A 22663-nucleotide genomic window follows, 5' to 3' on the forward strand; every position below is an offset into this window, starting at 1 on the left:
AGGAAATAACCTGGCTATTTTAGTGAATTGTGGAACAACACCACTTTCGAGAGATAGGTTAAAAATATGACAGAGTGGAGAGGCTAAAATTGGAATAATATTTTAAAGTATTTTACTACTTATTTTATCAATGTGTTCGGAGTTTAATGATTTCATTTTGTTATTAATACCAATAATTTCATTTTCATCGGTAGAAGTAAAATATAAGGAATTGGGATAATTTCAATTTAAATACTTAAAATTTGTATCAGAAGGCATTACAATCTTATTAGCAAGATTTTCACCAACTTCGCTAAAATGTGTGTTAAAGGTATCAGCTATATTACTTTGATTGAAACTATTGCTATCAGGGGACACAGCACCAGCTTTTCCCCTGCCGAGAACCTCATTGATAACTTTCCAGGTCTGCTTTGAATCATGGTAAGAATTGAAATAATAATCACGTTTACTAATTCTAATGACATGAGTTAATTTATTTCTGTATTGCTGTAATTTTAAGGAGTTTGAGGGTACTTTTAAATATTTTTTGTACAATAAATTCTTTTTATTAATTTATTTAAGAATGCCTTCTTTATTTGTTTTTTTTTTCCTTTTAATGTTTTTGATGGAATTGTTTGACTAGCAAGTTATAAGCAATATTGGGATCCGAGTTGTTGTAAATGAAATCCCAGTTAATGTCTGTAAGTTCGTTAGTAAGTGCGTTTAATGTAGTTTGATTAATAATTTTAATTGTTAATTGCATGTTTTCATGTGAAGATAACTAATGTTTAGAAATTAAATAAATAGGGTAATGACCTGTAATACTTGATGGGATGATACCTGATTGAAATGGTCGAAGATGTATATCAGTATTATTAGTAAAAATGTTATCTATCAGTGTTGCAGTGGATAATGTGACACGATTTGGACTGTTTATTAGTGGTATGAATGCTGCTGAATTAAAAATACGCATCAGTTGAGTATACGTAAACCAGATTGCAATTCACATACTCTATCAGCTTAATGATCAAGTAATTATTTAGTTGGTTAAGGTTTTTAAAGACTGCTTTTTCAACAACTGTATATAGTACATTTAAACTTGACACGGACACAGGTCTATAATTACCAGGTTCCGTTTTACTGATATTGTTTATGAATCTGTAAAATATGTTCCACTTATAAAATAAATAGAGTAGGCTTACATTGTATTTTCCAAAGCAACCAAAATTTCCAAAAGAAGAGGGCGCTTTTTAAACTAAGACTGCAAGAGTCCCAGTTTCTGACAACAAAAGAATAAATGTACTATTATATCTTTGTCAACATTAAATGACCGCAATAATCTAGTGGAAAAAAGAACCTTTGTTATTGGAACGGTATCTACTCTTAATGAAATGGGAGAGCCCAGCAAAAAATTACATATCCAAAGAGGTATGTAAAAGGGTAAAATTTCAGATTTAATTTAGGATCTAACTACTCGAGCTGGTACAGTATACTCTATTTAGGACATCTAATGGCTACATCACATAACCAAGAACGTAACAATTTACTGGTAAGTAGCAATACTTTACACATGAATTGTTTACTGTGCAATACCTTCAGAAAAAAAATTATACTAGTTGTCAGATTCATTAGAATATAGCCCTATCTTAGCCCCATGGCTCAGTAAGGAAATTATGTGTTTCTCAGTTAATTATTTAGCATCTGTATATGAAATGATATTAAACTTGTTTTAAATGTCTTCATTAACATGTTCAGTAATACTATATTAATAGTTGTTCTAACTAACTATAGCGTTGTAGAAGCGGTTGGCGCACCCGTTGTTGATTTGACTCCTAACCTTGAGGTCAGGGGTGCAAGTCGCTTGTTTCTTTGGGAATGACACTTTCTTTACGTTTGTCTGTACTACCCAGGAGTATAAATGGGTACCTGGTAGGATGTTGGGGCATTGATTGTACTAGTTTCGTGCTCTGAGCATAGGTATACTCCCCAGGGAGCAGAGAAGGTTGCACTTGGCGCTGGTTTGCCGTTGAATGTTATCCAGTGACCCGTAGTAATAATGCTCAGCACTTTTGATCATTATTTTAAATTGGCATTTTATAAATATGCATTATTATTGTATCAACCTTTAGCTTTTTGACGTCTCGCCACTCTATGTATGGGTGAAATAAAGATTGATTGGTTGATTGATTGATTAATTGATTGATCATTATAATCCTTATCGTAATTATTATGTTAGTTATCCTGACGAATGCATGCTTTTACAACAGCGGTAAACTTCCGTAAATCAAAAATTGAATTTACAAATTATTAAAAGACAAAATACCAAATAAGCATTGTCACCACTAAAATACAATATTATATTTTTCTTCCCGAATAACTCTAAATATTTACCCCCCCCCCCCAACCCTTCTTTACTATGTACCATATATACAGAGACATTCAATGACGAGGGGTGCAATAAATTTACTTCTAAATCAAAACAGTGTTCACCATTTGTTCTATACGTTTCACGGAACTTTTCAAAAATACCGTATCGTAAGTGTCTCTGCATAAATGATGATCAACACAAAGCATATAGCATTCGTAGTCATCTTTGGCTTTATCAAATAAAATTAGTTATGTAATTAACTTCCACGTTTTAAAATTGTGTCAATCTATAATCTGTAATTTTAACAGTGTTTATTTTTCTTTATTATTATTTATGAATCCTGCATGAAGCCATTTAATTTAGTAATAGCATATTTTGACTGAAGTTTGAGCTTTAAAAAAGCAATCCCATAAAAACTCAGCTTTACCAAAAATGGGAATTTCGAATTGGTTTGAAGATGTAATAGTTTTCTATACATTTTCTTTAATTATGGTTTCTTAAGACAAATGATTAACTCATTAATAAATAATAAATTTACCAGTCCGTTGAAAATATCATAATATCAGTTAAATAAAATAAACATGTGTATTTTTAATATTTAAACCGCAAACATGAAAACTCGGTTTAACTCTATAGCGGTATTATAACATAATTAGCAATTATTCTCCTGCAATGTATACTTTAAAAACGTGACATAAACTGGTAGTTGCTGTGTGTGCTTTGTACGTGGAAATCCTTTGGTACTCTGTTATATTCCATTCACTACTGCTTGTGTTTAAGCTGTGAAGCGCATCTTCTTAATAATAATAATTATTATAATAAAAACTAATAATAATATTAATAATAATGATAATAATAATAATGATAATAATAATAATAATAATAATGATAATAATGATAATAATAATAATAATAATAATAATAATAATAATAATAATAATAATAATAATAATAATAATAATAATAATTTAGATTTGTACAGCGCCGGTATCCATCAAACAAAATGCTAATGTGGAAGGTACCCATCTTTTAAAAAGTGGACCTATTTCATGCGTATAAACTGAATAATGTGGACAACTTTAAGAATTGGAACTCCTTTTATACAAATACACATCAAATATAATAATATGTGGACCCATTTAAAACAGATTAAGTTAAATCAATTTTACGCATAAATTCTAACTAATATGGACACATCTTTCGTAATTTTAAGTTTATATGAATGTTTTATAAAAAAAATTGTCTGGTATTTTCTTAATTATTTTTTATAATTGCCATTTTCAATGTGACTTTTTGATGGGAGAGCCTCTCGGTAGTAATTAAGTTTACTTTTAGGTAATCCTCAGGCTTGTTTTGTATATAATTCGTATATTTGTATGTTGCTTGGAAATATTTAATGGACTGAAATAATGGCTGGCTACGGCATTGCCACCACGATTGTGAAACCAGGCAGCTCATTGTAGAGCCAGTTTGAATATTGTACAACGACTTCCATTGAAAATTAAACAATAGAGGTCACGCATAGCAAATAACCTGATTTATATTTGTAGAATATTTTCAAAAGAATTGTTGAATCGTTTAAGCTATTAAAGTGAAATTTAATAGCTTGGTGGTTAAGATGCTTCAAATCGCGGGATCAATTCTTGTATGTGTGTGTGTGTGGGTGCGCGCGCGCGCGCGCGCGTGTGTGTGTGTGTGTGTCTGTGTGTGTGTGTGTGTGTGAATAATTATGTTTGTCTTGTGAAAGTAGTTCTGTTCAGACGGCCTTCCGTCTGAATTAAAGTTACGACAAACGCAATACTTTACGCGCGCGATTAAATAAAATGAAGGATTAAGCATTGTATCCCCTCCCCCTCAAACTTCCCCTGAGAACCCTACAAGGGATTTTATTCCAGGGCCACGACCGAGGTTCTAGTCGGCCCTTTGATTCAGGCTCCCTGTCGTCAAATTTCTGGAGCCACCACTGCAGTGCCATGGCACGTGTATATAATTGTAGATGATCAGTAATTTATTTATTTCCTTTAGATCTACTTATTATTAGGAGCTGATTTCATTCTTTATCATCATTTCGATCGTATTTAATACAAGTTGGGAATTGGTTTTAAGAAGAGGCTTGCTCGAAATACTAGTGTGTAGAAAAGGATATACGCCGAATTTCCGAAACCCAGTTTCTCAAAGGTCAATTAAAAGCAGTGAAACATGAACAACAGCATAAAATAGCGGCTTATTGTAGTTATGATTCTTTTTTATTCATTCTCTAAATCAAACTTTACTAACAATTCGGCTATTAGCAAAAAAAATTGAATTAAATAGGTCCATAAAATAAAATGTCTTATAAGCATATTTATAATATATACATAAAGTTTAACTAAGATATCCCCTGTCGTCGCACTTTACTTGCTTGCGCTACCTCGACAAAAAAAATATGAATGCTATATAAGTTTTTGTCTTGGCCAGACTACCTGGTACAAAACCGTTTACCAAGCTGGATTAACCATAAAGCTCGATTTACCATCAATCGCTCAGCCTATTGGCGACAGTCGCCGGGGGATTCGGGAAGTTTGAACCTGGTTCAACTTTGCCGATTGCGTTTCAGACGAATCACGGTGCATTGCTAGCTACCTGCAGTGGCGGCGTTACGGCAGGGACGTAGCCAGGATTTTGAAAGGGGGGAGCCGTTATGCGAATTACGTATGACCCCGGCGGGGTCCAGGGGCGAATTTCCCTGTGAAGTAGCGCACTCTGAACGTTCTTATGACTGTTTTGAAAGGATAAAGTGAAAATTTCAATATAAATTACATTATAAATCCCAACAATAATTATATAATAAATCAACAACCAGATCCAGGAATTCGAAAGAGAGGTGAACCAGAGAGGGACTTTCACAGACCGAGGAACCACCCACCTCAGCCCCACCATGGTTGGGGCTGAGGTTTAAAAAGTTATGACTAGGGCATCTCCCGAAATTACACTCTCACACTTAAATTTGAATATATTTTTCTTTTTTTTCCTTAAAAAATGAAGGGAGGGGAGGGGGTGGCGGGCTTTCAAACCACCTCTGCTCAAAACATTCTTTATCCAGAATAGTTATAATCACGAAAAATTGACATGAGAAACAAAATCACATCATAAAAACAAATGTACGTCACTAAGACATACATCAGGAGCCTACCCGATAGAGTTTAATGTCATACCCAGGGAAGGGCACAGATCTGTTTTGAAAGGTGGCGGGGGAGGACATTTTGTGAGTCAACACCCACCTCAGACCCACCATAGTTCTAGTTGAGGTGAGAAAATTTGAGGAAATAGTTACCCAGTGGCCACTGCCAAACATTTATAGTGGTGGGGTGTACCCACCAAACGTCTCCTATAGATGGCCAGAAATGACACTTTTTGCAAAATTCATCATCATCATATCACCGTACCATTAGTCAAAGTAAAGCGCCAAAAAAAAAAAAAAAAAAAAAAATTCTCATGATCTTTTAACAGGGATTTTTGACAACCATAGAGATCTTATTATTGTGTGTGTGATATACCATAGAAAACAATGCTTAAGAACATTGTCTTTGAGTATTTGCTTTACATAGGCCTACATCAAAAACGTGATTTCACCTCAGCCCCAACATGGTTGGGGCTGAGGTGAGAAAATTTGAGGAAATAGTGTAACCTATAGGTGGCCGGAAATGACACTTTTATGTAGTAAAATTCATCATAACATCACCATTATATAGTCAAAACGAAACGCCAACAAATTTCTCATGATCTTTTATCAGGGAACTATAGACTTAATATCCAAGACAACTTAGGCCTAACTATCTTACTAAGCTTTAATTATGCTATATTAATTATGATCAACAAATCACAACTTTTTTTCGCATTTAGCACAGTTTTCTTCACTTTTTATTGTTATTAATATTATTATCAATTATTACTATCGTCATCATTATCATCATGATGATGATCATCATCATTGTTGTTATTATTTTTATTATTAGTATTAGTATTATTAAACAAAACTTGCAAAAGTATAAAAACGAAACTGAACCATACAGTATCGCATTTCTATATCTTAAAAGACCAGGCCTGAGATTTATGGATTTAAGATTTTTAAATCACGCTTAGGCCTATGTGTTCTATTAGGCCTATGTATAATGTGTACTGATGCATATTTACATGTTTTAGAAGTATTCATTTTGAGTGATCCAGGAAGGAATTTGTATTGGCTCAAGAACAAGCTTTAAAATGTTGACACTGTGTACAAAGGGGGAGAGCCGCGGTTCCCACGGCTTCCAAACCCACCCCCCCCCCACTCCTGGATACGTTCCTGCGTTACGGAGGGGGCGTTTGGCCCCCTAAGAACATTTTCTTTTCCCCCGTTTCCCCCCACCCCCGTAAAAAAGAAGAAAAACCATTGAAACTCCTATACTGTCATATTTTTCAGAGGGATTTGCCCCTGGACCATTTCCGAGATATTTTGAACGACGCCCGCCCACGCCCACCTCGGGCTACCCCAGCATAGTTTCCCTCCCCACTAAAATTTTACCTTGCCCCTTACTTGCCCCTCTAGATTTCAGACTTTGGTACCGCCACTGCTGCCCTGAATAATCAGGAAGTTACCCCGATTCGTCTGAAACGCAATCGGCGAAGTTGAACCAGGTTCAATTTTCCCGACAACTGTCGGCGACTGTCGCTGCGATTCTATGGAAACATGAGCTTTACCTGATATAGCAGATTTATGTTTCGGCGTGACATCGCACCCACCCCCTTCCTCCTCTATTTTGGAATATCAAACCCCCGTCAAGCAAATACCAGCACTACGACCGTGGATCCAATGTCGCCGACAGGTACCGATGTCCAAAGGGGGCGATGTCCCCCGATGGAAAGGCCGATTTTCCCGACGGCAAAATGGGTGGGTACAAGGACGGCCAAGCACCACTCTGAGGCGGTCTAAAGAGCGAATCAACTGGAAACTCCAACGATTAGGGATTTGATAGTCTTATTTAATCAAATTATAGAGGGATTTGAAAGGCTTAATAATCAATAGAGGTTTTTCTCCCCAGACAAATTGTGCTACCAGACATGGGAGGGAGAACCCTTGGCATCCCCACCATTGACACGAATCCCCTTTTGTCCTTTTAAGAGTCTGTGATTAACCAAACTAGCTTGCATTAAATGATAGCCTTTGCCGGGTGCGTACCTTTGGTCCGAATGGTCTTTTAATCTGGTGTCAATTTAATTATTTTACTCTTTGTTCGCGTCGAACGAAAGAAAGGCTTGGCCTAGCGGTAAGCGTTATTTGGGGGGAGTACAAAAACCTTGAATATTTCATTCACAAACTTATGTCATGTTAAAATAAACAGTAGGAATGTTGTATAGTGACACGTATGTGCAGCATCGGTCATAGTGACACAAAAATTAAACGAATGAGATAATAGTAGTTAGTAGCAAAGAGTATAAATAGAACAAGAGAGCGTACTCCCGTTCGCAAAAACGTCACGCCTGCGTAGGACGCCCACTGACGGTTGTAGGTACTTTTTTACCACAGCGGTAAGCGTTATATGGGCACCAGTTCCGTCAGGTCATGATTAATTAATTAATATATTTATATATACCATCGTCATTAATTATTCATGACCTGACGGAACTGGTGCCCATATAACGCTTACCCTCCCGTTCACTGAGACGTTACTTGGTAACCCAAAAGTTACACCGCGTTGGAACAAAACAAAGGGCATTAAATTTGAATAACGAATCCGAATGTTTAAATTCGTTATATACATCCTGAAAGGTCATTTGGCTCCATTTTTTAAAAAATCGATTGCCATTTTGGATGTGTTTGCTAAGGCTTATTTTCAAGCTTGATTTTTTCGATAATTTTCAGTTATAGTCAGTGTTTTTGTTTTATTTTTGTTGGACTGTATAATTTTCCCCTAATTTTTAAATTAGCAAGGAGAAAAAGATTTAATTTGTAACCTTAATATTTGTAGATTCGTCTTGGCGTTCGTCCTTGGGGTGTTTATAAAACGAAGACCGAAGACCAAATACCCAAAAATGAAGACCAGTATTTTTTCTCTTTTATTTTTATGACAATACACCAGGCTGCCAGACTTTGTTGGGTGTCTGTGAAATTTTCAAGGGTCTTCGTTTTATAGAAACCCTAAGCGCGACCGAAATGATCGGCTACCATGGTGTGCAGGGTGTAGGACCGGTTCGGCCGCGAACAAGTTCGGCCGCGATATATTTGTATAGAACGCCAAGTATAGGCGCAAAGCAGTGTATGATGTACGTGTGTGTGTGTGGTTAATCTATTGCTACAATATCCATTATTTCGTGTTTTATTGTTAGGTCTTAATATGCTGCCAAATAATTAATGTGGTTTGAAGGAAACCAGGGCATTATTATGCTGCCATTAGTTTGCCAAAACAGTGAATTTTATAGGTTTGTGTAAGTCAATAATTAATTATTTAGATGGCATATATTTCGTTTTATCTATTTGAAACAAACGAATGTACATTATTATGCAGTCATATTTTGATAATCAAACCAAATGTAAATGGATTTTATTATTTGTGTGTGTGGTTAATCTATTGCTGCTACAGATCCATGATTTCGTGTTGTATTATCAGCCAGGTCTTTATGCTGCAAATTGATTAATGTGATTTTACTTAAGCAATTCAGTAGCATTAATACTGTGCTGAGTTTACAAATAAACAGTGGATTTTATTAGGTTTGTGTAAGTTAATAATAATGTTTTAAGATTCATATAATTTCGTTTTATCTATTTGAAACAACGAACAGTGGATTTTATTAGGTTTGTGTAAGTTAATGATAATGTTTTAAGATTCATATATTTCGCTTTATTTATATGAAACAAACGAACAGTAGATTTTATTAGATTTGTGTAAGTTAATAATAATGTTTTAAGATTCGTATGTTTCGTTTTATCCTATTTGAAACAAACGAATGTACATTATTATGCATTTATATGTTGATAGTCAAACCAAAGGATTTTATTATTTTCATATTACAGTGTCGCGATGCTTCTATTGAAGAAGCAGAAGAAGAATGTTGATAATAATAATAATAATAATAATAATAATAATAATAATAATAATAATAATAATAATAATAATAATAATACAGTATACTGCCAAATCAGTGGATTTTTATTATATTTTTCGTAATATTATTAAAGCTTTATGTTCCGTTGTATATTATGTTTAGGCCTATACGTTCTTAAATGATTGATTTGAAGCAGGAAGTATATAAACGCCACAAAAAAAATCCCATTCGATACTTGGGGTATGTAATATACTATCTTAACTGTAAACGTCCTTCATTGAGAAGATAACAATAGAAATCCACGTTTCCGTGGTTACGTTTGTATTGGATAGGGCCAATACATGCCCATATCATTCGTGCAGAATAAGTGTGCACATGTGTGTCTGCCGATTGATGAATCATCCAATGCGAATTCACCAACTGATTAAAAGTTCAACCTGGTTTAACGAGCAATAATACTGTTATATAGGCCTAACATACAACAGAGGTTATTGATCATGATCAATGTCTGAATTAAGCTTATGTAAAATAATTAATACACAAGAACTCAACGGTAGTGGCTATCGGCACTGCCGCAGTGCCGATTTGGCACTGCCGCAGTGCAGAAAAAAAGCTCCTGTTTCCTATCGGCACTGCCGCAGTGCCAAAAAGATGCCGTTTTCTATCGGCACTGCCGCAGTGCCAAAAAGTTGCTGTTTTCGCGGCACTGCCACGGTGCGAAAAGCTGCTGTTAATTAATCGAATCGATGTTTTTATTGATAGATGACATTGGTATAATTCATGATTCATAATTTTATTTCACTCAAAACGTAATGAGACTTGTAGGCAAAAAAGGGAACATGTCCCTGTACAAGATGCCTACCAGAGAACAGTGATAATGGCAAAGACATAATAATAATAATAATAATAATAATAATAATAATAATAATAATAATAAAGTATAATGATGATACTAATAATAAATGACGTTCAAAATATAGCATTGAAAATACTAATGATAATAATAATAATAATAATAATAATAATAATAATAATAATAATACAGATAATAATAAATAAATAATAATAATAATAAAGTAATAATAATGATAATAACAATAATGAATGAAGATCAAAATATAGCATTGAAGTGAATTCAGTTAGTTATTAAAACAAGATTTGGAGGGCTGAACTGTCATGAAGGTGTTGTATTAATGATGTTCTAAATATTTGGCTTCATTATATCAATAATTGATTAGGTCTAGCATAGCCTATATTATTAACATTATATTATATTTGTTTTACAATTAATAATTATAATTATTTCTAATTAAATTTTTAAATATATACATTATATATTATCCAAGGCATATAGATAAAGCAAAAAATAAACAAACAATAATAATAATAATAATTTTACTATAGTTTGATTAATAAGATAATAATAATCAGCATATTAAATAAAATTACGTCCATGCAAAACCTGCTTTTAAATAAAAAATATTATCTATTTGATTCTGCTTTAAAATATAATCTTATAAATTATCAGTTTATTTTCTGCGATAATTTTATCCACATAGGCTAATTCATGTTTTCAATGTTAATATGGTTGATCAATAATATATAAAATACTAGTAATAATAATAATAATAATAATAATAATAATAATAATAATAATAATAATAATAATAATAATAATAATAATAATGAAGGTGCTCGAATAATGCTTTAATAAAGAATTATTAATACTTCAATAATACTTCAATAGGCCTATTTACGATACTATAGTTTGATTAATGAGATAGTTGTTGATTAATTTATAGAAATATAATAGGAATATACCATTAATAATGATTCAGCATATTAAATCAACTTACGTCGTCAATGTAAAATTTGGGTTACTTATTTTATTCCGTTTCAAAAAAATGATCTTATAAATTATCAGTTTCATTGTAAATTCTATGTAAACCAAATAATTTATGGTTTCAATTTAATATTGAAGCATTAAACAATTCAGTGGCCTAACGCTGGATGTAAATGTAAAACAAAAAACAAAAGCAAATGCTAATGTTATGGCGAGTAAGCTTAGCTCAGGAAGGTTCATACGAGGGACAAATATTCGTCGAAATGCCGAATAAATAAACTACAATTATGTAAATAAACGGACTTAGGAATATCTTAATTAATATATCTTAATTAATATATTTTAATTAACACCTTTAAAATAGTTAATTACTAAATAATTAATAGATCGATATAAACATTGTGACCTATAACTACAATTTATTAATATATTTTAATTAATAAATTTAAAAAATCCTGCAACGATTTTGTTCAGGTCAGTAATTGGCATCAAAAAGTAATTTTTTTCAATCGCGATATTCGTATTTTTTCGGTTCATTGAAGTAGCGACGATAAACATATATAATAATTAGTTTATAGTCACATTAATAATGCAAATTATAATATATATATATATATATGTATATAATATATATGTATATATGTATATGTATATATGTATATGTATATATGTATATGTATATATGTATACGTATAATATGTATATATATATAGGCCTATATATATACATATATACATAACATATACAATGCATATATACATATTATACACATACACACACACACATACCTATATACATACATATGCCTAACTAGATCATAATTGAATGTAAGACCAGTTCAGACTATCAACTTTTATTTCACAAAAAACTGTTGCATGACCATAGCCATGATGTACCTAATATGGTCATAATGAGATGTCATCATGACCAATTTAGGCATATCGAATGTTTTGTCAAATAAAAGTGACAGTCTGGACATGGCTTGCGGTTATATTGCTATAGTAACAGGCAATTCTTTGAATTTATTCACTAATATCACTATTTTGTCAGGCCTATATTGGTCTACGTTTTAAAATATATTCTTAACATTTCAAAGAAATTAATGTTTAATAGTGTATAAAATACAATATTGAACTTCCCAGTATTTACAATATTGTAAGATATTACGTTAACTATCTAGTTCTAGTTTGAAGTTTAACGGTTGTATAGATCCCAAACTACAAAAATACTGTTCATAAATTTAAGACTAAGTATATAAATATGGAAATAAAACTAAGCAACATCACAAAATACACTTTTCAAGTATGATTAGATTTGCAAATAATTGATAGTTTGTAAAATCGAAAACATCTCTCCTATTTTAAGGTATATGCAATAGTATGTTTACCGAATTTGTATGTAATTAAAATATATTAATAAATTGTAGTTATAGGTCACAATGTTTATATCAATCTATTAATTAATTAGTAATTAACTAATTTAAGATATTAATTAAGATTATATTAATTAAGATATTCGTAAAGCATACACGAAAACACATTGGCGATGCTTTTGTTTTTGTTTTTTGTTTTTGTTTTATTTTACATTTACATCCAGCGTTAGGCCCACTGAATAGTTTAAATGAAAACATAAATTATGTGGATTAAATTCTCATAGAATTTACAATGAAACTTTATAATGTAATTTATAAGATTATTTTTTGAAACAGAATAAAATAGGTAGCATTTTATTGAAAAAAAGATTTTACATCTATAGACGCAAGTTGATTTATTAATATTATGCTGAATTATTATTAATGGTATATACCTGTTATATATTTCTATAAATTAATCAACAATATCTCATAAATCACACCATTGCAAATAATAGGCCTATTGCTATTGAAGTATTATTGAAGTACTATTATTTCTTTATTAAGCATTATTCGAGCACCTTCATCATTATTATTATTATTATTATTATTATTATTATTATTATTATTATTATTATTACTATTATTATTATTATTATTGTTATTATTATTATTTTATATATTATTTATCAACCATACTAACATTGAAAACATGAATTATGTGGATAAAATTATCATAGAAAATAAACTTATGATGTATAAGATTATTTTTTAAAACAGAATAATATAGATTAAATCTTTATTTTATAAAAACAGGTTTTGCATAGAGGCAAGTTGATTTGATATATGCTGATTCATCTCATTAATTAAACTATCGTAAAAAGTTCAATTTAAAGTATTATTACGCCTATTCATTATTATAGTATTATTCGAGCACTTTTATTATTATTATTATTATTATTATTATTATTATTATTATTATTATTAATATTATTATTATTATTACTACTACTACTACTACCACTACTACTACTATTTTATTTATAATTTTTGTTTTTTGTTTGTTTTATGTATAGGCCTAGACATATGTATATATTTAATAATTAGAAATAATTATAATTAATTGTAAAACATATATAATATAATTTTAACAATAATATAGTCTAGGCTAGACCTAACTAATTATTGCTACCATAATCTATCGATAAAAACATCCATTTGATTAATTAAACAGCAGCTTTTCGAGTGGCAGTGCCGATAGAAAACTGCAGTGTTTCGGCACTGCGGCAGTGCCGATAGAAAATCGGAGCTTTTTTGTCACTGCGGCAATAATGCCGATAGAAAATAACAGCTTTTTCGCACTGTGGCAGTGCCAATAGAAAACAGCAGCTTTTTGGCACTGCGGCAGTGCCGATAGAAAACTGCAGCTTTTTTTCGCACCGCGGCAGTGCCGATAGCCTCAGCAGAAATCAACACGTCGTATAGACCATGGCCACAGACCCTATATTATAGGGTCTGTATATAGGCGAACAACTCCATTCCTGAACATGTTCGTACAGTTTCCGTACAAGTCAGTCGGCTATTTTCAGCATTTGACATTCTTTCCTTGTCTCCAATAACATTCTTTCTTGAATTGGCTTCGTACAAACTGTGTGTCTTATTCTCCCAAGTGTATCATTGGACCCTACTTGTGGGAACGTTTCTCGCTGAATAAATTGTTACTAGGCAACTTAGTACTGGCAGATTGACACCTATTTAAAGCAATTTATTGCCATTCATGCCAGATTAAATTCATTATTTCCAAGTAGAATGTTTTTCATTCGTTTACACCTAATTATTGATAACTCTGATAAAATCACTTTTTATGAGGTAAATTAAATTATTTAAATACCGTAACCAATTAATCATTTTTTTCTGGAACGTATTATCTTCTTGTAATAGGCACGCTTGTTTCATACATAATAATTATAATGCAGGATTAATTATATTATATACTTTATATTCCAAAATACAAATAAAGTTTCTTAAGTTACAGCTAATTAACTTAAATTTCTTCTAAGCAATTGAAGTTTCAACTTAGAATATTTTGCAGGATAAAATAAATGTGAAACACTTCTTAACTAAAAATTATGCTATTAAAACTACTCCGTAAATCAATCAATCTTAATATTATAATGTACTTAAATTACATATTTAAACGGTAGGCCTATTGTGTTCTTCTATGTAGAAATAAAAACAAACAATACGTTTTTATTTATACTCTTTATTTCAACAATTCGATTTTATTACGGATGACTTCCCTTTACAATATACCCACTAAGCTACGGCCAACATGTGATATCTAATTCACACATTGACTACACTACTCGGCGTTCCATACAATAACACTTATTTGGGCAATGAATATCTCGCGGCCGAACCTCATAGGTGTAATGATCTTCTTAATTTAATACATCCCCTCAATTATTAAGCTAAATGTCGGAAGTTGATATATAATTTTTTTTGGAGGCTTCAGTGTGGCGCTAATTTAAATGTAAAAGATATTGTACTGTTAAATTGTTTGATTCTAGAGCATAAGCAATAACATATCACGGGTGAAGTGGTTTGTCGTTAGGTTGGGTTAGGAATCAGTATGTTAGAAAATGCCGTACACTCATCAACCAACTACAGCACAGTGAGTGGTTGCTACTAGATTTTTTGAGGGAAAAAGCTTTTGGTGGGAAATTAGAAATTGAACGACCAATAAAAATGTAGTTGATGGCTTAAGTCCAATCTTAAGCCTATTTTGCATACATCGCCGTATATAAGTAATTTTTAACATTTATTTTGCAAAGCAAAATAGTAATATTCTTCAGTTCATAATCAAGTTTTTGATAGTTGACTGGCGTTATATTTATCAACTTTGTACATTACAGCACAAACACTCACACCATGGCGATTTCTCTTTATGTTGTACCGTACACTATATAGGTCACATGGTGCTTTATCTTTTGCATCTTTTGGTTTTCCCACTCTGAATGGCTAGATAACAATAATGCACGTCTGCAAAAGCTTAGGAATCGTTCTTTCCGCCAAAATCTATTGCCGACGTAAGATGCTCAAGTGTGCTGAGCACAGCAAAGTAGATTTCGGCGGACCGATTTTTCTAGTTTCACTATAATTATCTTTATTTTCGTTAATAATAATAATAATAATAATAATAATAATAATAACAATAACAATAACAATAACAATAACAATAATAATAATAATAATAATAATAATAATAATAATAATAATAATTGTAAATTTTCTTACTTCAGCCCCAACCATGATAGGGCTGGGATGTTAGGGCCGAACCGACCCGGGTCCCATAAAATTTTGAAAGTTATAAAGAAAATGGAGAAAAAACAAATTAATAGTAATTTATAATCGTGTCTGAGAGCATTCCCGGCCATCTATAAATGTCATAATCATAAATTTTGTTTTCCTCAACCCCAGCCATGGTGGGGCCGTGGCCGGCTAAGGTGGGTGAACCCTGGCCTCTATTTCTGTCTGTCTGTCTGTCTGTCTGTCTGTCTGTCTGTCTGTCTCTCTCTCTCTCTCTCTCTCTCTCTCTCTGGACATCTATTTCGAATTCCTGAATCCGCCACGGCCCTGTATGTTAAAGTCCCTACCTAGCCCGGTAATATGGTTAGACGTATACGCTTTAACAACAACAAATAGATTTATTGATTTCCCTACCCTGTTCCCAATCAGATCATTATAGGCTTATTTTATGAATTCTCGATTTTATATATTGTTGACGACATCTACCCATCTCGTCCACGACGTAAAGCGTGTGTGCATATTTCGCAATTTCCATTAATTCCATTTATTTATAATATACCGGTAACATTTACATTTATGGTAAAAATTTAGTATTTTCAATGCCCAAAAGGCTTTTAAAATTGTGCGCTATAGACCTACATTATTTCTTTTACGTATAAATGTAGTAATGTTTTATTTTCCTTGTTCAATAACTTTACATGTTGACATTGCAGTGAAAGTCCTGAACACTACGTCGTTGAAAGTGGCACGTTTCACATCTAGGCTATGTCAATCAGTAGGGATTTACTTTACTACGACCTCGACTTATTTACGATTCTTTAAATTTAATCATATTAATGAACGTTAATCCATAGTATAATTAATGACATTTCCACAATGTTTTTAATTACATTGATTTAATTTTGTATAGATCAGTTTCCTTAACATATCAAAGTTGCTATATTTATCGTTAGGCCTATCAAAATGTTGATAAAATGTTGATAAAATAAAAACACTGAATAATGTTTGCTAACCAGTGGCGGATTAGAGCGGATAGAGGCAGACGGCCAGGGCCTCCCCCTGGCCAAGGCCCTCCCCCTAAATGAAAATGTTATATTAAAAGTCTTAGAGTGACATTTCCGGCTGCCTAGGGGTGCCATATTTTCCGACCTCAGCCCCAACCATGGTGGAGCTGAGGTAGATCTCTGAATGTCCCTCCCTGGCCCCCCCTCATTTCCTGGACTGCAACCGCTTAATAGGCCTACTCAGTTCATATTGCATCTTCAAAGTCTATTAAGACCTCAAATATTAAGAACGTCTGAGCGCGAGGGGGTTCCGCCCACTCGACCTCAGAAAGGCTATGTCCTAAGCGCCCCCTCCCCATTTTGGTCCACTTTCCACAAATTCGCACCCACCCAATTTAAATCCTCCGTACGGGCCTGTTATAGACACCCATATACCATTATATCAAAGATATGCATATTACAGTATGACGTAATTTTACACATTTTTAATATTATTAAACGGGTAATAAACTGTTATATTAACGCAATTTTTGTTTTCTGAAGCTTTTCATAGTAACTACAGCTTTATTAATCCTGTGAAATGCATGAACCATATTCGCCGTCGACTTATAACACTACGCAAATAAATTCTGAATCTGAAATATCATATTATTATTTCATTTGCAGGATAAATGGAAAGGTTATTTTCTGCTTTTATGCACACTAACTCTGTTACTCAGCAGTACTTGGATGGTTTACTGGCCGTTAAGAATGGCTAAACTAGGCCTACCAAAACCAAAAAAACAACGGTAATGTGTGTTGTCAGATTTTCTCTCACATACTGATTAGTCATAACATTTTAAGAATACTCAAAACAAATCTCAATAGTTGACAATATGATATCGGTAAAGGACTATTCATTATTTCATTTAATAATTCTTGCTACTATGGTACGGCAATGCAACTGCCAATGACAAGAAGAATCTCAAGAGGTATAGTAAACATTTCCTAACGCATAATTACCAACCTTACACCAGTGTTTTAATAAGGCAGGAGCGCCGCAATCTACAACCATAATATCGACGCTGGTTTGAACAGAACGCTCACCTAAGCTTCTGATGGTGGAACAAGTCTTCTCGGATAAGACGAGTGATAGCTGGTACCGGTTTATCGGGTAGCTCAGACACGAAGAGACCTTTAGGGGAGAAGGAAGTTACTGTGCAAGCTAGTCCACACCTCGAGCGCCTTGAGACAAGTTTTTTCGGATAAGGACTATAGAACCGTAGGCCCATTGTACACAACAGATCAGGCATCATCTAGATGTGTATAAGAGACAGGTGTGGCGCTAATTTAAATGTAAAAGATATTGTACTGTTAAATTGTTTGATTCTAGAGCATAAGCAATAACATATCACACGATTTATAACATCATGTTGATATAGATTTCAGCACTGTATCTGTCTGGTTTATATATTACCACAGAAAGTCAAGGTTTACCGATTGCACTGGACGGTACATCACAATAAACATAATAAGGTCAAATAGTACCACTTAATATAAACCAGTTGACAATAAACATAATAGATAAGACCGTGTAGCACGGGAGATTTATTCATCATTATGAGGATCGGACAGCCTTTAGGGATTTTGTATTTGCCACCCGGGTCGTTTTTATTTTGATGTTGCTGTTATATTTTGTCGTATTAGTTAGAAAATAAAAACATTATACTGTATTTAAATTTTGAAGGTATTTCATTTTTTAACTTGAAAATTATTGATTGCCTTTCATTCATGTAGGTTGTTTTCGAATGGGTCAGATGTCTATGAAGACATGGATACGTATTTACGTTTTGTTTTAAATAAGGCTATAAATAATGAAAAGGTTACAAATATACGGTAAGAATTGACTGTTTATTATTATTACTATAAAGAGACATGATGAAGATGATGATGATGAGTGCTATAAACAAATAATAATAATAACTGGAGCTCTACTATGTGTGAGCGTTAAGTCAGTTGTTTGACAAAAGGTGACTGGGGGTTAGAACCAGTGGCGGCGCCAGCGGGGGGGGGGCAGGTCAAGCCCCCCCCCCGTCGGACGGACCATAAAAACATAAAAATAGGCCCACACCAAGCCAACACATGTCTGTCACAGTCTGAGAGTGCCATTTTCGGACATCCAGAGGTTGATATTCTTTTAAAAAAATCTCATTTGGGAGGGGGAAACCACCTCTCAACCCCTTCATTCAGCTCGAGCCTACGAGCTCAAGTCCCCTGTCGGACAACTTAGCCCCCAGAAAATATATCATAGAGCCGCCACTGGTTAGAACTGCAGGTATCTCCGATAGGTTTCTACATGTGGTTTAATGAATGTGACAGCGAGAGGTTGCAGTTTCGAATTCCGCCAGAAATACTTTTATTTTCGTACGACTGGAATAAAGAAACATTTCGTTGATGAGCTCTGCTTGATACGATTACTACAACATTTTCCTATTTAAGATGGTATAATGCATGTATTATACTATCATATCTGAGATTAATCAGTGGAACTTTATGTTCCTATCTGCACCGTTATTATTATTTATTGTTTATATAATATAATGTTAGGCCTATTATTATAATTATTATGTTATGTTTATAAAATAATATACTGTATTTGGCAGACCAGGATCTTTTGTTGTCAACTGGTCCACTGTGATTTCATTCCGATTGGAGACAATTAGTGTCACACTATAGTATACGATACACAGATACAACACTATACTATCATATCTGAGATTAATCAGTGGACCTTTATGTTCCTATTTCTGCACCGTTATTATTATTTATTATTTATATAATATAATGTTAGGCCTATTATTATAATTATTATGTTATGTTTATAAAATAATATACTGTATTTGGCAGACCAGGATCTTTTGTTGTCAACTGGGCCAATGTGGCTTTCATTCCGATTGGAGACAATTATTGTCACACTATAGCATACGATATACAGATACAACACTATTCAACACCCCCCCCACACCCCCAAACACACACACGTCACACGTAACAGAGTATCTCTTCCGAGATCAAGCAAGCTGAAAAGAATAAAAATTGTGACGTTAAACACGTTAAAATAATAAAAGGAATTCAAAATAAACTACCGTTTCAGATAGTTATTTTTCAACTACTGTTAATATTAAAATGTTTTATTTTTATAAAGAGAATGTGTTGCATAATCGATTACTAAAATTAAATAATTTAATAATTAATTTTAAAGAAAAATAATGTTCTAAATTTTTACAGCAACTTTCTAAGGCGAAATAAAATGACTAGTGATGTTCTTTTCCCGTCGCATGAATCAAGAAAAGCATCACAGCAAATTAAGTTACTCAACCGTTGTGCTGTTGTAGGAAGCTCTGGAATACTGACAGGTAGTCAATGCGGAAAAGAAATATCTGCACATGATTTCATAATGCGACTAAATATGGCAGAGACAGAGGGATTCGAAAACGACGTCGGTGATCGAACAAATCTTATGAGCTTGAATACACCGATATGTGTTATTTTGAACAAATGTCTGCGTAAAAGTCGTGATCCATGTAAGCAAAAGTATCGTCATCAAATTAAACAACTAAAAAACTCAATAGTAGTGTTACCACGATTTCCTGAGATGGGAGAACCATATAAAAAGCAAGTATCAGCGTTTATAAATACAGTAAGAAGGCAGAATCTTCTTGACCTTAGAGTCCCAGCTATGAAAACGACAGAAGTTGTTAAAAGGTAACACAAAGTACAATGGCTAGAAATTAAACACACATTAAATGTGCGTTTAATTTCAATGAAAAAAAAAATGTTCTTTCAAATATCGAAATATATTTAAATTTTTTATATAAAAAATTGTATCCTATTTTTTCACAGTTATTGCTACTTAAATGACTTACTGAAACTGAATTGCGAGTAGATTTACATAATAAAATGAGAAAGTGATTACAAAACTCGTGCCCAAAATGTGTCTATACCTTTTTAAAGTTTGATATCTCCAGTAAACTCATTTGCAATCTATAACTAAAACACATTTACATAGATAACATTTGTAGAATATATTTTGGTACCAAACCGTAACCTCATTAGAGACCCCTTTATAAAATAACAAGAGCTAAAAGCTTTGATCGCATAACACAAAATACACAGTGTTAAATTTGCAGCACCCCGAGTGTGAAAGGTTGTAAACACGTGCACGCTGAGCATTCCTCACATATTACACAAATGTGGCTCACGTTTTCGTCGGGTAGTTCCCCCTCCCCCATCCCGTCACCCCCGTCGGGGACATCGGACCACCACGTCTTGCAAATTTTGGAGCCACCCCTGTTATTGCATTTGGTGCACACTATCATTAAGCGCAACATAGACTTTGAAATGAAAGCTGTAAAATATCTTACAGCAAAAATTTCAATTGTTTGATTTTAAGCAGAAAGTAAATTAGTCTAACTCAAAAAAATCAATTACACGTTATGAACTCTTTTGTTTGTAATTTGACAAAACAGATAGTTAATTAAAAGTTTGGTACCAACATAATTCAAGCTTTTTTCTATCCATATATGTTTTCAGTTTTACATTACGAATGATTTTACTGCAGATATAAAACCTCAAAAAGGCGCAGTCAATATTAAGCTAAGTAAATAAGTCAAAAAAAAAAAAACATTAACTTTAGCTAGATAAACTTTAAAATAAAAACTTACCTATAAGGAAAACACAATTTTTGAGTTGAAAATAAATAAAGTTCTCATTGTTTATTTTTACAGATTATGGTCGGTGTCGAAATTACCCACTGCTGGACTTCGTATTTTAGCATTTGCTTTTACATTTTGTCGCAAAATATCAGTGTATGGCGTCTACCCATTCTCAGTAAGCCCGAGGGGATTACCAATTAAGTATCATTACTTTGACAATGGATTTACTAAGCAAATTCACCACAACATGACAGAAGAATTTCAAATCTTCAAAAGACTAAATGAAAATCATTCAATACGATTAGTTACTGAAAACTGTCTACACACCGATTTATTAACTTAACTTAAATAATATTATTTCAATTGTTAAATTGTTGTATAGTCCTACTATATATAAAAAATAAACTAAATTATTATATTGTATCACACTAGTATGGGATCTTATGTATTTTACGTGGCCCTCTACCAAACTATGTATATGGGATTTTTATTTGTTTAATTTTTATTATATTTTATTTTTTTATTTTCATTTTACTTTACTTTTTTTGTTTCTTTGTATTCATACAAATCAAAGATAGTAAATAGAAGAAGATAGAGCAGTTCGCGATATAGTGAAACGTCGATGAGGGCGTCCACGGAGCAATTTCCTCCATTCCTATATGTTTATTATCAACAGATAAACCAGGGAACAGTTAAATTAACTGTTCCCTGTATAAACCCTAGGCACCGCTCGGGTTTGTTTGTTCCTTAGCTTCTCTACTTTGTCAAATTGTCAAAATTATTTCCTCCATTCTAGAGAGGGCGGACGTCCCATCAATGTTAATGCAAAATACGAGAAAAGTTAATTCTTTTGCTATTTAAACTCTTTGTACAAATCTAATTTTGACAGTGTACCAAGTTAAATTGGGTCAAATAGTGATAAATGTCGAATTTACTATTTCGCATAAATAACTATCGGTAACCATTAGGCATAGGTAATTTATGAATTTACTCTAATAGAAATACTGAATCAAAAATGACTAAAACTATGATTTCTACCTTTGACCAATCATC

The 22663-nt window shown here is 32.7% G+C and overlaps 1 protein-coding gene across 3 annotated transcripts; it reads left to right on the plus strand.

Annotated features, from left to right (window-relative positions):
• The first annotated feature begins 1309 nt into the window (after positions 1-1309).
• On the plus strand, positions 1310-22657 carry LOC117110021 (CMP-N-acetylneuraminate-poly-alpha-2,8-sialyltransferase-like). Of its 3 annotated transcripts, none has more exons than XM_033252573.1 (5): positions 1310-1528; positions 17583-17704; positions 18693-18791; positions 20184-20660; positions 21683-22657. In XM_033252573.1, the coding sequence occupies exons 1-5, from the start codon at positions 1490-1492 to the stop codon at positions 21951-21953; spliced, it is 1008 nt and encodes a 335-aa protein (XP_033108464.1). In that variant the 5' UTR covers positions 1310-1489; the 3' UTR covers positions 21954-22657. The 3 variants fall into 3 exon arrangements, with proteins under 3 accessions (XP_033108464.1, XP_033108465.1, XP_033108466.1); XM_033252574.1 differs by having other exon boundaries at positions 20244-20660; XM_033252575.1 differs by lacking the exons at positions 1310-1528; positions 17583-17704 and adding an exon at positions 17722-17887.
• Positions 22658-22663: the final 6 nt, after the last annotated feature.

This window comes from Anneissia japonica, unplaced genomic scaffold (assembly GCF_011630105.1).
Source record: "Anneissia japonica isolate Jap-2015-1 unplaced genomic scaffold, ASM1163010v1 scaffold2394_len201251_cov164, whole genome shotgun sequence".
Lineage (NCBI taxonomy): Eukaryota > Metazoa > Echinodermata > Crinoidea > Comatulida > Comatulidae > Anneissia > Anneissia japonica.